This window comes from Festucalex cinctus, chromosome 21 (assembly GCF_051991245.1).
Source record: "Festucalex cinctus isolate MCC-2025b chromosome 21, RoL_Fcin_1.0, whole genome shotgun sequence".
In the NCBI taxonomy this organism is placed as follows: domain Eukaryota; kingdom Metazoa; phylum Chordata; class Actinopteri; order Syngnathiformes; family Syngnathidae; genus Festucalex; species Festucalex cinctus.
This window is the reverse complement of record NC_135431.1, coordinates 2781807-2798169: the sequence shown is the minus strand read 5'-3', so window position 1 is coordinate 2798169 and position 16363 is coordinate 2781807. Positions and strand designations below refer to the sequence as shown.

Sequence of the window (16363 nt, the reverse complement as noted above, 5' to 3'; positions counted from 1 at the left end):
TCCAACACTTTTTGAAGGGAAGTCAGAGGCTGGATTTGGAATCACTTCCTGTCCACGATATTATGGAGGACCAAAACTGCCCAAATGAAAAATAAATAAATGACTAAATAGAAGAAATAAATAAATGACGAAAAGTGAAAATAAAAGTGAATAAAAAATTATAGTAAAAAAAAAATATGTATATACATGGAAATAAAAAGAGCAAATTAAATATATATATACATAAATACATTTGTATTTAATTTTTTAATTATATTTTTTTTATATACGTTTTTATTTTCACTTTTAGTCAATTATTTTTTTTTCTGCCAAAATTAAAAATAAATAAATGACTAAGTAAATAAATGAGTAAACGTGAAACTAAAAATTGATATAAAAATATAATTTGAAAATTATGTGAAAAAAATATACATGGAAATAAAAACAGCAAAAAATATATATAATTTTTGAATTACATTTTTTTTTATATCCGTTTTTATTTTCACTTTTAGTCAATTTTTTTTTTTTTCTGCCAAAATTAAAAATAAATAAATGACTAAGTAAATAAATGAGTAAAAGTGAAACTAAAAATTGATATAAAAATATAATTTTAAAATTATGTGAAAAAAATATACATGGAAATAAAAACAGCAAAAAATATATATAATTTTTGAATTACATTTTTTTTATATCCGTTTTTATTTTCACTTTTAGTCAATTATTATTGTTATTTAGTCAATTATTTATTTGTTTTTTTCCTGCCATAATTAAAAATAAATAACAAATAACAAAATAAATAACTAAAAGTGAAAATAAAAACCGCTATGAAAATATAATTGAAAAATTAAAATATTATCGCAAAATATTTTGCTCTTTTTATTTGCATTTATATTTATTTTTTGGATATAATTTTTTATTTTTTTATTTTTTTTTATATCCATTTTTATTTTCACTTTTAGCCATTTATTTATTTTGAATGTTGGCAGTTTTGGTCCTCCAAACTAATATAGGACCCTTTATTTTTTTTTGGTGAGTTTTCTATTTTGTAGTACTCCAAATCTCGATGCATCTTGAGAAGTCGTGAATATGACGATGACGATGACGATGACGATGATTTCAATGCCACCGACAATGACGTCATCAATGCTGCGACTGACTCGTGTTTCAAATCCATTTTTTTTTCCATTTGACTGATGATGGAAGTACGCAATATTGAAATTCCTTTAGCAACGATTGGGAACACAAATATGCAAATTGAAGATGAAGATCACAAATCATGACAAAAAAAACAAAACTGTTTTTATTCCCTTTCTGAGCCCATTTGAAGTCTGTTGCCAACCAAAACAGCGCCACCCGATTGCCTTTTGGCATTTTGCACAAAAAAAAAAAAAAAAAAGTCCATGATGACTTCTTGTGAAAAAACGTTTGCCTTTTTTTGCGCGGGAGGAAAAAAAAAAGAAAAGAAAAAGCACTTTTCGACATGACCTTGCTGAAATGACAGTTCACCACCTTGTTTTTTTTTTCTTGTTTTTTTTCTTTTTTTTTTTTTGTCTGAATACTCCAGCGATTGCTGCTTTCAAAAGCCTTTTATCCAACCTTGTGTCCAAACTCGATTATTGCTGTTCATCGAAAAAGAAAAAAAAAACGAAAAAAAAAAAAACGGTGGAGATGTTTCATTCGCTTGCCTTTTGTAATAACCTTTACTGCAAAATTAGAAACGATTCAGATTACTCGATTAATCGACAGAATAATGGATAGATTAATCGATTCTAAAAATATTCGATAATGGGGGGAGATGCTTTTGTAATACACTTTCATGTAAAATTAGAATGAATCTGATTAGTTGATTGAATAATCGATAGAGTAATCGATTCTAAAAATATTCAATAGTGCTGAAAATCAGAGAATTTGGACCATTTTCAATTAAAAATGTCTCCAAATGATCACTCGATTCTGAAAATAGTTGTTGATTAATTTCATAACCGATTATTTGCCGATTAATGGATTCATTTTGACAACTCTAGCCAACGCATCTACTCATATCAATGTGGTCACCCGCATCGGCTGGGTTCAATCGGAATTTTTTTTTTACAAAATCGTCGTCGCTAGAATCGTGTCTCGGAGCTGCCCCGCTTCATCGCCCCGCCGCTCAAGTCGTCGCGTTCGAAGCTGAGATTGTTGTGCGAGCGCGATATCATCAGCAGCTTCTCCCGCTTGCTGTAGTCCCGCCCACCGGCGGCGGCCGGCGCCGCCCGCTCGTCCTCCAGCCGCGCGTAGCCCTTGACGCCGCCGCCGCCGCGGTCCAAGCGGGGCCAGCTGGGGTGCTTGCGTCGTTCGTGGTGCACGCTGAGCACGCTGGGCTGGCGCTCCAGGTCCAGAGATTTGGAATGGCCGCCCAGCGCGTGCGGCGGCGAGTCGGACGCGAAGTCCGGCCGGGCGGCGCCGGGCGAAAGCCAGCAGCCCGAGGCGGAGGACGTGGACGAGGAGGAGGCGGAGTTACTCCGCTGCAAGCGCGGCGGCGCCTCGGAGGAGGCGGCTGGCGCCCTCCGGTGGCGCTCCTCCTCCGTGATGGCGTCCGCGTCGGGCTGGTCGATGACGCAGTTGTTGAGCTTGATGACGGGCAGCGTGAACGCCGAGATGGACGACGAGACGATGGAGCGGGCGCCGCCGGGGGGCGCCGCCAGCAGGCCGGCGAAGGCGCCGCACTCCGAGGAGAAGGCGACCAGGGGGTCGTCGACGTCGTCGACGGCGACGGCGGCGACGAGGTCGTCGGCTCTTGCATAGTTGCGCTCGCGCCGGTTCTGGCGCAGGCGGTGGATGTCGATGACGGTGGAGTACATGTCTCGCATGTGGATGATCTGCAACGCACGACAAATCGTCTTCGACCTTCCGATTGTCCACGATGTCCGACGTTCGAATAAGGAAACAAACGTCTTTCAATTTTACAGTCAGTGTCATCCATTTGTGTCATTACAAAAACAGCATCATCGTTTATAAAAAAATAAAAAAATAAAATAATACATTTAAAATATGAATCCATTTTTTTCATATCGCTTTTTTTCATTAATTCAAAGAAAATTGAAATTAAACTTGCAATATATTTTTTGCACACAATTTTTCCCCCCCGCTTGTGTTAATAAATTAGTCGGTTAGCTTGCTAGCTAGCTTAATAATTAATTGCACTTTTTTTTTTTTTTTTTTACTAAATAGACCACTAAATGCATACATTTTTTTTGTCCATGAAATAGCTAAGCTTACGCAATATATTTTTTGCATACTTTTTGCACACAATTTTTTTCCCCCGCTTGTGTTAATAAATTAGTCGGTTAGCTAGCTAGCTAGCTTAATAATTAATTGCACTTTTTTTTTTTTTTTTTACTAAATAGACCACTAAATGCATACATTTTTTTTTGTCCATGAAATAGCTAAGCTTACGCAATATATTTTTTGCATACTTTTTGCACACAATTTTTTTCCCTGCTTGTGTTAATAAATTAGCCAATTAGCTAGCTAGCTAGCTAATAATTAATCGCACTTTTTTTTTTTTTTAACTGGACCACTAAATTCATACATTTTTTTTGTCCATGAAATAGCTAACTAGCTCGCTCTATTTTTGCTAATAATTAATAATATAATAATAATAAAAAAATAATAAAAATAATTAATAACATTTTGCACACATGTTCAACGAATAGCTAGCTAGCTAACTTAATATATTTGTTTGTATCCATTTTTTTTTTGTCCCACTCTTGTTAGCAAAATAGCCAACTAGCTAGCAAACGTCCAACATTTGTTGCGCATTTTTCACATCAATAATCAAAACTCCAGTAAGCTAACGTTATTTTTTTAATTTGTTTTGCTCACTTTTGTCTCTTTGTCTCTGTTCTCGTGAAGGATGGCATTGGCGCAGATGAATATGAAGATGCCGATGCCCATGGTGAAGGGCCCGAACATCTTCATCCGCTCCGAGTGCCGATGTTGCGCCAGGAACCGCGTCAGAGCGCCCCCTCCTGGCTGCCTGCTGGGCCGACCTGCATGCGCCCAAACGAAATCGAACCAAACGGACGTGAATAAAAAAAAAAAAAAACAACAACCTGATTTTCATATCACCTTCGATGCTTTGACTTCTACCGGTGTTGTTCAGGCCGCTCGGCTCCTCCGCCGTCGCCGCCATCTTGGCTCCTCCTCCTCCAGGCGGCCTTTGACCCGAGGATTGCGGCCAGTAGCCCAGCGTCGCCATGGCGATCCCGACCGCCAGGATGAGCAGGCCCAGGAGCAGGAAAAAGCCCGAGGCGGAGTAGAGGCGCAAGCGGCCGCGCACCACCACCACGTCGGTACGACGCTTACGTTTTCTGTCAGTTTGAAAGTCAAATTAAACAAACAAAAAAAAAAAAAAGTATTTAATCACCAAAATGATGATTTTATTTGATCTAACGTAAAAAAAAAAAAAAAAACGCTAGCCCAATACTAACATATAATGTTAAATGGCATAGTGGAAATGTGCATGAATATGATGATCTGCATAAGGATTATTAATTATAGTTTTGCAATTTTCATTTTAATTAGTTTTGATTTTGTTTTGAGTTTTTTTTTTTTTTTATTTAGTTAGTTTGAAACAGTTTTCAGGGTGGTTCGATTAGTTTTGTTACTTTTAGTTATTTAATAAATGCTTAGTTTTAGTTTTAGCTAGTTTCAGAATTAGTTTTAGTTTTTTTTGCTTTATTTTTTATTTTTAAAGAAATGTGTGTTGAGCGCAATATTTAAAAAACATCATAGGAGTGACATCATCTAAAGGTGCTTTTCTATTGGCTGCTGCTAGATGACGTCAAATCTGTTAATATCAACATAAATCAACTTAAAATCACATTTAAAATCAGCCACAAAGGCTCATACATTAAATTAAATTAAATTAAATTAAATTAAATTAAATTAAATTAAATTAAATTAAATTAAATTAAAGGAACATTTTCCTATAATTATAGTTACTTTTAGTTAGTTTAGTAAACATAAAATGTAGTTTCAGTATTAGTTTTAGTTTTAGTTTTTATTATTATTATTATTATTATTATTATTATTATTATTATTATTTTTATTTTTTTTATGGGTTTTGTGCGCAATATTTCAAACCATCGGAGCGACGTCATCTGAAGGTGCTTTTCTATTGGCTGCTGCTAGATGACGTCACTTCTGTTAATATCAACATAAATCGACTTAAAATCACATTTAAAATCAGCCACAAAGGCTCATACATTAAATTAAATTAAATTAAATTAAAGACTAAAACAAAGAACATTTTCCTATAATTATAGTTACTTTTAGTTAGTTTAGTAAACATAAAATGTAGTTTTAGTTTAGTTTTAGTTAGTTTCAGTATTAGTTTGAGTTTTTTTTTAGTTTTTTTTTTAGTTTTTTTTTTTTTTTTTTATGGGTATTGTGCGCAATATTTCAGCAGTCTATTGCTGCTAGATGATGTCACTTCTTTTCATATCAAAATAAATTGACTTCAAATCACATTTAAAGTCATCCCCAAAGGCTCGTGCATTAAATTCAATTAAAGACTAAAACGAAGGACATTTTTCCTACAATTATAGTTTTACTTAGTTTAGCAAACAAAAAATGTAGTTTTAGTTTTCGCATTTTTGTTTTTATTTTATTTCGTTAACAAAACTGTTTTTTGAGTTTTTTCGTGAGTTTTAGTTCCCTCAAAATGAACCTCGGTGTGCATTTGCCTATTTGGACGTCTCACCTCGGCACGCCATCTTGGGCAGCATTGGCCACGCCCGTCGATGTCGCCGCCGGTGCAGGCCGCTGCTGAGAGCGAGCCGAATCCTGCCGCTTGAGCTTGGCCAAGCCCGTTAGCACACCTGCTGCTGCCGTCATGCTTTAGAACCTGGACGGGCAACAAAACACAAAAGCAAAAAAGTGCATATGTAAATAGACAACTAGCTAGCTAATCTGTTTTTTTTTTCTCTTCATTTTAGCAGACTAACAAACTAATTTAATAATAAGAATATTGTGTTCTATTGCTATCAAAACATGGAACCTCGCAAAAGAAAGATTAGAGTCTCTTCTTTCATCAGGAAAAACGGTATATTTGTATCGGTTTCCATTTTATAGCAATTAGCATTAGAATATAGCTAAGTTTCATCATTATTCACATTCCTGGTGAAAACAGTGGCAAAAAGAGCTTGTTGCAACATGGCCCTGATTGATCTCTTATACTCTGCTGCCACCTGCTGGCCGTTTTTGTAATTCTGAGGCTGCTTCAAAGCCTTCTGTATGAGCTAGCATTAAAAAAACAAAAAAACAAAAAAACAAAAACATAAATCTGTCTTTAGGACACTTTTCATATTCATATTTAATAAAGACCGTATTTATACGTTCTTGGGAGCAAATGAGTTAATGAGTTAAAATGTTAACCGAATAGCCAACGAGCAAGGTAAATAATTACTATATTTTATGAAGTTTTTTGTTGTTGTTGTTCTTGTAACAAATTAGCTAACTATGTATCTAATGTAAGTCTTGAACATTTACAAAAAAAAAACAAAAGCTGTTTTATTAAGCACAAAATTACCTGCTGCTTCACTAGGTCACTAAATTGTACAGATTTTTTTCCCCCACTTTTGTTATTATTTTCACATAGAATTTTCTTACACTTTTAATATTGAAGCTTAATACGATATACCATTTTTTGCACTTTTTTTTTTTTGGTTCACTTTTATTTAAAAAAAAAAACAGTTGGTCATGCATAGCTTACTAACGCATTGGATTTTATGAAGTTTTTTTTTTTTCACTCTTGTTCACAAAATGTCTACCTAGTTGATTTAGGCAATATTTTTGTTTACACTTTTTGTTTGCAAAATGCTAACAAACTTATTATACATTTTTGTATTCACTTGCACATAGATCCGCCTCCAAGATTTTTGCGCGTGCGCGGAACACTTTTCTGTTTGATTTGGATTGCTTTCAATTTTTGTGTTCAACATGGGCCAAAAATTATGAATTCGTCATCACGTTTTTCCCTCCATAGATCCATTAAAGGGATCCTTTACTTATTTAGCCATTTTTGGCAGTCAAACATTCATATTTTGTCTATAATTAATTTGATATTTTCATTATTTTTCACGTACAATTAGTACGTTTAAAAACACATTGTGCAACTCGCTGTCGACTGGTGATGACATCACAAAAGGGCTCGGGTAACCAATCACAGCTCAGCTTTTGAATGTCACGTGACCAAACCTAGAAAACAGCTGAGCTGTGATTGGTTACCCGAGCCCTTTTGTGATGTCATCACCAGTCGACAGCGAGTTGCAAAATGTGTTTTTTAAAGGTACTAATTGTACGTGAGAAATAATGAAAATATCAAATTAATTATAGACAAAATATGAACTTTTTATGCCTTTTAATGACAGCTAAGTTTCATTGTTATGACTTTTGACGTAAGTTTTGATGCCACCAATAATTTATTAATCAATCGATGGCAAACGACAACTATGTATCGAGTCAATAATCCTCCGGGCTGAACTTGAATTTGTTTACATAATAATAATAAGATGAAGGCTTGTTATTGTTTACATATCGATTGCGGTCCGGATGCACGATTCCCATGAGTCATCATGGCCAGCTGGCCCTCATGCCCGCGAATATCTTCAAACAAACAAGCGCGTCTATTTTTAGCCGCCTTCATTTGGGTTTAAATGCGTGTTTAATCTGCTACGGCATAAACATTACAATTGGGCCTTTTGAAGGGCTGAAGAGATTAAGAGCCACCGGGCGTCGCCATTTTGGCTCCCGTGCGAGGTTTTTGACCAGCTTTGTGAGAAAGCGTGACCTTCGTCTATATATATTTTTTTTTAAATGAAATTCTCTCTCAGCTATTTTTTAATCCGCTTATTTGATGTAATTAGTCTACTTTTCAAAGCGTTTAATTTCAGATTGGTCGACAGCTGTGCGCGTCAAACTCCGTTTTCGTCATTCACGTTTTTCAACAGATGACTCTCAAAATCAAAAATTAATCGTTTTATTACATGAAGTGAAAACAACATTTGGTTGTTGTTGGATGCGTTTCAACAACAAAAATCAGAAGTCATGGAAAATAATATTTTTCCAGTTTACAAGTTTTAGTCCAGTTTCAATCACACTAGATCGTTTTTTTTTTTTTTTTTTTTTTTTTTTTAGTCCATTTTAGTTGACTCTAAATCTAATATTTTCGTCCTAGAAAACATCATTTTAGATCACAAAAACATTTTAATCTGTAGTTTTAGTCAGGACAATCAAAAATTTTACCGCTGGTATTTTTTTTTTTTTTTTTTTCAGCAGATAATGTTTAACATTTTGCATCTAAAACTATTTCCAAATTTCTCTCATCTTTTTGATGAAAAGAAACTCGACACACAATTACAAGTGGCTACTGTGGCTTAGGGGTGCGACGATATATCGATATCGCGATAAATCGTGACGCTTTGTCTCCCGATACGATTATCGATACGCCTACGCAGGTGTCGCGATATTAGTAGTTAATATACAGCCACTAGAACGGCCTCCATTGTTGATTACTTATTGAGCAATTACTTGGCAGGGCCACTAGGGGGCGCGCCTAGTGGCCCTGATCAATATATCGATAAATGCGGTATCGTCATATCGTGAGATAATCGTCATCGCCAGCCTTGTATTGCATATCGTATCGTACCTAGCTATGGCTCCATTCTTACAAGCTAGCAAGTTAGCCAGCATGAGTTAGCGGTCGGATTAGCATGATTTTTGGAGCGTTAAAAGCCGTCGGATTCATGTTACGTTACGTTATAACTATAATTTGCTTTTATTTTATTTTTATTTTTTTTCACTTTCACCATGAATCCATTTCCTGTCTGTTGGTTTGCTAAAGTGCAACGTTTGTACATGTTGCACTTAGCGAGCTGCCGATTGGGAATGGGGCGTGTCACTCTGTGTCACATGACCATGTCACATGACATGACACATGGGCGAGATTATTTTTGTTTCGTTGACGAAATGAAGACTTTTTATTCCTACCCTACCCCCCCCGGCTGACTTCTCCGCCTTTCCCTGTGACGTGCACACACTCGTGGCCAACAACGAGGCGCTCTAAAGCGGTCATGCCAGCCCCAAATCATTTTACACTCTGACTTTTGGGACCCCAGTTTAAGTCTCGCATTTTGAATGCCTTTTTTTTTTTTTTTGTTTTGTTCGTGTCAGTCATCTTGTTGCCGCACGAGCGTTTTTAACCACAGATGGTGAATCACACGATTTTCACTGGCGCCGCTCTTACGATGCCGCGTTCTGCTCTCCGAGCGTGCGTCAAACAGAAAAGCTTTCAAGCAGGAGGAGGAGGAGGGGGGAGAGGGGGGGGGGGGTAGTTTTCCTTTCTTTAGCGAGTAGGATGGCGGAGGAAAATGTTCAAGACGGGAGAGTACAGTTCATCTCGCTTCATTCATACCACAATTATTTCCGACAGCCGCTTCTTCGACCTGAGCGAGAAAATGATCACAAACATGTGGCAGGCTCCTTTCTTATTTTAAAAAAAAAAAAAAAAAGAAAAAAAAGATGACTTTTTACTGTGCTTGCTATTTTGTGAGCAGCTATAAAAAGCCAATCGTAATTCATCTTTTTTGTTTTGTTTTTATTGTTTGTGAATGTGACGAGATTAGATGAAGAGGGTGACAGTACATTTTCCAAAGAATACGCATAGTAGGAAAAAAAAATATATAAAAAATAGATAAATAAATAAATAATAATTACAAAAACAATAGCAGTAATCATCCAATTGGGGTGATTATAATTTTAAATACTGTACAGTGAACCCACTCTGATTAGTTGAAATCCACTGATGTACAATTTTTTTTAAGCCAAGAAATTCGTGAAAAAATTGTGGCTAAACTGCCTTTAAGCTTTTTTTTTTTTTTTTTTTTTTTTTTTTTTGCAAAAATAAATAAATAAATAAATAATAGGGCTGAAGCAAAAAAAAAAAAAAAAAAAAAAAGCAAAAAAAGTATGTAGGAAAAAAATGCCTTTCAGCATTTTCTACAAAAAAAAAAAAAGTAAAAAAGTATTGGGAAGAAAAAAAAACAAAAAACCCTATGTTGCCACCAAAGGTGTGTATTTAATTGGGGTGTGAACCGATTACAATTTCTAATCGTAATTAATCACATGATTTCAATGGTTAACTGACGATTAATCGCAAATGTTAATTAGTTCTACAATAAAATGTACAATAAAATATTTTTTCTGCTTCATATGCTTGTTAAAATAAAAGTGTATTTTTTGTTTTTTAAACGAATAGAAATATGGCAGCATCGTTTTATTCATTCATACCGCAATTTCATAATCGTTCGTAATGAATTGAGCTAAAATTAAACAGATGTGTGATAGTGATTTGTGTCGAGGTCAATTTTCTGCCACTAGATGGCATAATTGTAAAACGTTGGCGACAGCTCAGTGCATTTTTTCTTTTCATATTAAGATGAAGTCACTTGTGAAATTTATTTTTTTCAAAATTGTAAAATACAACTTGACCCCAGTCTCCACAAATATATATGCATTATTATGACATTTATTACTGCTAAATTTCATTAATCGCGCGGTAAAAAAAAAATTGTGGCGTTAAAGGAACTTTAAATTAACTCAAAATTAACGTACTAATTTTGACACTATTTTGGTCTAATAGTTATGATCATATTTTTATTTAGTATGGTCATTACAAAAAAAAATAAATTAATTCTTGTGTATTTATCTTATATTTTTGTGTTAGTATTTTTTGTATTTTGTCCTAATCACAATTTAAAAAAAAATCCTAATATTTTCTTCTAATAATCTTTTCCCATTGTGAATTTAGTGTCTATTAATTCTGTATTTTAGAATGTATTTTTCAGATTTTTTTTTTGATTTTTTTTTTAAACAAATATTTCATTCAGCTCATATTTGATATTTATTAACACCGACAAACTGAACATCTTTCTTCTTCTACCGGGCATCTGAATTATTCATCGCGTTTTCATCCAGCCCGTTAAGTAGCGTGACATCATCGTGACATCATCGGCGAGACGTTGCGCAATCGGCCGCTTTGTGCCACCAGCCCCTTATTAAGAAACAAACTCTTATTACGTTTATAAAAACAATCTTTGGACACGTCGACTGACGTCACGCGACGCTTCGGCACGCTGCGTGCTTGGCAGCTGCTGCTAGGTGACACGTTACCGTGGCAACTGCCAGCTGTGTGTACAGGTATGCCGTCAAGACTGTTATGATGATGGGATGCGGCTAAAATGAGGACGACGATTGATGAGAGATTCACAAATATTGGAAGTTACACAATTAAAAAAAAAAAAAAAAGTTACATTTGAATGGAGAGAAAATATATATTTTTTTTTGTTAGCTTGCATTTCAAACTGATTGTTGTCATTTTGTCAATGAAATAGCCAACTTGCTAGCTAGCTAGCTAATTAGGTTTTTTGCACACTAACTAGCTAACATTCTACTTTTTTGACTTTCTAGCTTTTTCAATCATGTGCGAGCGACGCCAGACAAACGAAGGCAAAAAGATCTTCTTCCTCTCCGACTCCCACCTGCAGTCTCCCGCTCTGAGGTGAGTCACCCGTCACCTGATTCGGAGCCCTGCAGCCTCAGAGTCATCTTTTTTTTTTCAATAATTCATCCTCCTCGTCGATCATGCATGCGAACGTCTGACAATGTTTACGCTGTGACTCAGCGTCTTTTTTGCCTTGATTGACTCATCACATGCACAATCAAGCCGGCCGCGCGTGTGCGCGTGTGCGCGCGTGCGCGTTGATTACTCACGCCGTCTTCAGTCACCCACACTCATCTTGACACACACACACACAATGGTTGAGTGGAGGGATACAATTTGTTCTGTGATGCTTGATTTGTCCGTTGTTCGTATTTGGAAAGCATTCCACATACATGACAGCAATATTTGGGTTGAACAACAAATTGAACGATTTTTTTGGGGGGGGGGGTAATTTTTAAACTGCCTGTTTTATGGTTAATGCTGACAAATGCTTCTTTTGTGACATCGCCAAAAAAAAAATGCCAACAAACTTTGAACGCACTTTCTCAGTCGTCTTTAGCTTCTTTTCGTCGCATTTTGGTCAGAAACAGAAAAATTATGAAAGAAGGGAAAAACCTTTTTTTTTTAATTATTATTATTATGATTTATTTATTTATTTTTGCTGGTGCAAGAAGAGAGTGTACTCTGGACTTTTAGATATTTTATTATTATTATTACATATTATATTATATATTATAATATTAGTATTAATATTAATATATATTTTATATATCATTATATTATTTCTTATTTATGTATTTGTTTACTTATTATTTATTTATTCTGTTTTTTTTTTTTTTTTTTAACGACCATCGGAAGAGAGTGCACTCTGGACTTATATTATTGTCACAGATTTTTTTTTTTTTTTTCATTTCTTGATTTTATTTGTATTTAGTTTTACTTATTTATTTATTTATTTATATTTTTAGTTTTTATATCTTTTATTATATATTATAATATAATATTAATATTAGTAATATTACATATATTCTTTATATTATTTATTATTTATTTAAGTATTTATTTTTGTATTTATTTATACTGTTTTTTTTGTTTGTTTTTTTGTTTTGTTTTTTTAAACAATCAATCCGAATACAGTGTTCCCTCACTATAACGCAGTTCACTATAACGCGCCTCACTGTTATTTTTTTTTGTGCAATTTTGCATGCATTTTTTTTTTTTTTTTTTTTACAGTAATATACCTATTTTTATAAAATATATATATATATATATATATATATGAAGGTTTGAACATGGTGAATGTTTAAACAAGATAAAAATGTGAGAAAATGTGAATGCCTCGATGAGAAAAGTGTCTCAATTTTGTGTGGTGAGCGGTTTTAGAGCCTTAAAGCATTTATAATAAATGTCAAATTTCTTTTTAAAAATTTGAAAAAATTGCGGGGATTTTTTTTTTTTTTAACCTAACCCCAGCAGAAAACGAGGGAACACTACTGCAAAAGGCAGCCAACAAGTCGAGCATGTTTTTTTTTAAATGTGACGTCAACAAACACGGCCTGTCCACTTTTTTTATAGGCGGTTTATGAGGGCAAAAATTTGCCCCCGGTTGACATCATTTGTTTACAGTTTCTAAGTTTTGTTGGACCTTGGAGGCTCCGCTATATTTGGGAGCAAATCTGGTTTTTATGATGCCGTTGAGCTCTTCAACACATGTTGGGTCAACGCTTGCCAATCAAAACGGCGGCGCAATTTTAGACTCTTTGTTGGATTGCATCTGGACGCTGTACCCAATAAAGTGGCTCCTTTCCTTAACGAGATGGGTAAATATTGCCAACGAGCGTTTAGAAATAATTAATAGGCTTTTAGTCTTTCATCCAATATTGAGGACGAGTGTATTAAAAATGCATGCTTACAAGGGAGATGAAGTGCACACCGCATGCTTGTTCGTTGTTTCGTCGCAAGTTTAAAGCAAACCACAATTGATTTTTAAACCGGACAAGATGGGCCACGTAGATGAAGTAAATTAATTTATAATAAATACTATTTTTTATATCTATAAATAAATTTAAATTCATTAAATTAAAAAAATACATTTGATTAATTTATAATGAATATTTATATATATATATATATATATATATATATATATATATATATATATATATATATATATATATATATATATATATATATATATATATCTATATATATAAAATCATTAAATTAAAAACATTAATGTAATTAATTTATAATAACTAATATTTTATATATATAAATACATTAAAATTCATTAAATTATATTTAAAAAAAATAAATTAGATTAATTTATAATAAATATTTTTTTATATACATAAATAAATAAAAATTCTTTAAATTAAATTAAATAATACATTTAATTAATTTATAATATATATATATATATATATATATATATATATATATATATATATATATATATATATATATATATATATATATATATATATATTAAAAGTTATTAAATTAAATTTAAAAAAAAAGTGCTTGTAAATATGAAAATAAACTGTTTTGGGGATTTTTTTAATTTTTATTTTTTTTACATTTTCATAAAAAAAAAGGTAATCAATAAAAATGCTGTATAAAAATACACGACATCTAAAAAATACTCCATAATGTAAATAGAATGTAAATAATTTAACAGTTTTTGACACTTTTTTTTTTTTTGCTTCACTTCAATAGACATTTGTACCGCTCCTTTTGGCGTACCTGCCTTGGCCACCTGAGGGCAGTATCATGCACACATGCACAATTATTGGGGTGTCGAAACAAAATACGGACACCCCAGAATTATTATTATTTTTTCATATTAACCCCTGCATGGAGATGGAAGAGACACCATTCCTCGGCAATAGCAGTAGTTTTTGCAGAGGATAAAGAATATGTGTCTGTGATTATTGTTATATTATCTTTCCACATGTTCAGCTGCACTGTTAGGATTCAAATAAGGGTTCCAACTCCAGCACAAATCCTATTTTGCCCATCTACACCATTTTGTGTTGTGCGTTAGCCGTTGAATAAGCTAGCAGACGAGAAAAGTTACGTATTTGCTTTCAATACACGACTTTGCTGCTTTTGTTGTGAAGTGAGTCGAGTTTGCTCTCAAGTTGAAGCAAAATCAGCCAAATTGAAGTTGTATGGCTCACTCGCATCTCAAGGCGCCGTAAGGTCATAAATTGACATATTAGTTTGTTCATTCTCTATAATAAATTCATCAAGATGAGGTGTTAGGTGGTTCTTTTTTCATCGTACCTTACCTTTTTTTTTTTTTTGTAAGACCGTCAGTGAGCCATTAATAAATCCATCTTGTCCCGTGGAAGCTTTAAAGCACACTTTAGTCAGCATGCATGCAAACTTGCGTCTTATTTTGTTGCCCTCCCAATCCTGCACTTTTTTTTTTTTTTTTTTTACAACTGCATCTTGCGCGCTCCCACCAAACAAAAGACTCCACTTCTTTTCCTTTTCTTCTTCTTCTTCTTGTGTTAAATGTAGCACGTTGCGTGCCCCCTGCACAAAAATTCCACGTCGGGGTCCGCTCCGCGCTGCGATGCTCCAAAAAAAGCCGCAAACGTGACGTCCTTCCTCGGCCAGCCAAACTGTTGCGTTCACATACCGACGGTGAGTCAGGAAAAAAAAAATAAAAAAAAAAATCTCGTCTTTTTTGTGTGTGTAGTTTTCAGTCTTCTTCTTCTTCCAGTGCGCCCAAAGAGCTTGCGCGGTGTGTGTGTGTGTGTGTGTGTGCGTCAAACTGAGGGGGAGGGCTGGAGAGGGGGAGGGGCATGAGGAGGAGGGGGCAGGGCTTAGGTCGCACGGAGGCAAATTGGTCCTTAAATGCACCGCCAAGTCTGCAATGTAACGTGATTTTCTGTTCCATTCTATATTTTTTTATTTATTTTTTTATTTTTTTTTTACTGTATTTGTAATACATTCATATGAATAAGTAACTGTACTAATATTTTTATTTGACACCTTTTGCGGCACTCGAGGTCATTTTACTAAAAAGCAATTTGAGATCCAAACATCCAGGAAAAGTTATCAAAGCTTTTTATTTTTGTTGAACGCTGTTGTCGTGGCGACGCGGTTTGCCAATAAAAACGCTGTTTTTTTTTGTTTTTTTGTTTTTTTGTGACTGTGTAAACATGCAGAAAACTTTGCTTAAAAATAGAGATTAAGCATATCTGTACAAAATAATTGAACCTGAAAATATATCACGTTTTATTTTTGAACTGCTAAATTCAGTTTATGGGGCAGTTATGATTGAGCCTTGCACCAAATGCTGCCTAGCAACAAACAACTAATCAAATATGAGAGGAAGCAGGAAATAATAATATACGAATAAAATAATTAATATGTTGATTTATGATAATGATTATAAATGTCTTAACTCATTTACTCGCAGCCATTTTCATTAGATTTTTGACAAATTTTTTCTTCTCTATTATATATATGTATATTTGTATCCGTTTCTGTTTTGCAGCAATTATCATTAAGCTATAGCAAAGTTTCATCATTATTTACAAATTTGTTGTAAACACCGGGGAAAAGAAATTGCTGCAACATGGCCCTGGTTGATCTCTTATACTCTGCTGCCACCTGCTGGCAGTTTCTTGTGATAACTACCATTGCTTTAAGCAACCGCTTCAGGTCATAGGCTACATCAAAGTCTTCTGTATGTTCTAACATTTAAAAAAAAAAACAAACAAAAAAAAAAAACGTATAAATACGTTTTTGGGACTATGTGAATATTTAAAATAAAACGTGTTTATTTGTTTTTGGGAGCTAATGAGTTAAACTTGCCATTTT

The 16363-nt window shown here is 34.1% G+C and overlaps 1 protein-coding gene across 2 annotated transcripts; it reads right to left on the bottom strand.

Moving 5' to 3' along the window:
- Positions 1 to 1261: 1261 nt before the first annotated feature.
- On the bottom strand, positions 1262 to 15266 carry tmem200a (transmembrane protein 200A). 2 transcript variants are annotated; one of them, XM_077511335.1, is made up of 5 exons: positions 14818 to 15266; positions 5726 to 5869; positions 4090 to 4331; positions 3844 to 4010; positions 1262 to 2837 (listed from the first exon to the last, which is right to left on the bottom strand). In XM_077511335.1, exons 2-5 carry the CDS (start codon positions 5857 to 5859, stop codon positions 2085 to 2087), a joined length of 1296 nt encoding a protein of 431 aa, XP_077367461.1. In that variant the 5' UTR covers positions 5860 to 5869; positions 14818 to 15266; the 3' UTR covers positions 1262 to 2084. The 2 variants fall into 2 exon arrangements, with proteins under 2 accessions (XP_077367461.1, XP_077367462.1); XM_077511336.1 differs by lacking the exon at positions 14818 to 15266 and adding an exon at positions 11562 to 11687.
- Positions 15267 to 16363: the final 1097 nt, after the last annotated feature.

Bases quoted from the DNA above. Each gene is read 5' to 3' on its own strand.
- tmem200a (XM_077511335.1), bottom strand. From the start codon at position 5,859: ATGACGGCAGCAGCAGGTGTGCTAACGGGCTTGGCCAAGCTCAAGCGG. The intron at 4,011-4,089 runs GTGATATGAAAA...GGGCGCATGCAG, and splicing joins TAGAAGTCAAAGCATCGAAG to GTCGGCCCAGCAGGCAGCCA. The intron at 2,838-3,843 runs GTGAGCAAAACA...CGTGCGTTGCAG, and splicing joins ACAGAGACAAAGAGACAAAA to ATCATCCACATGCGAGACAT.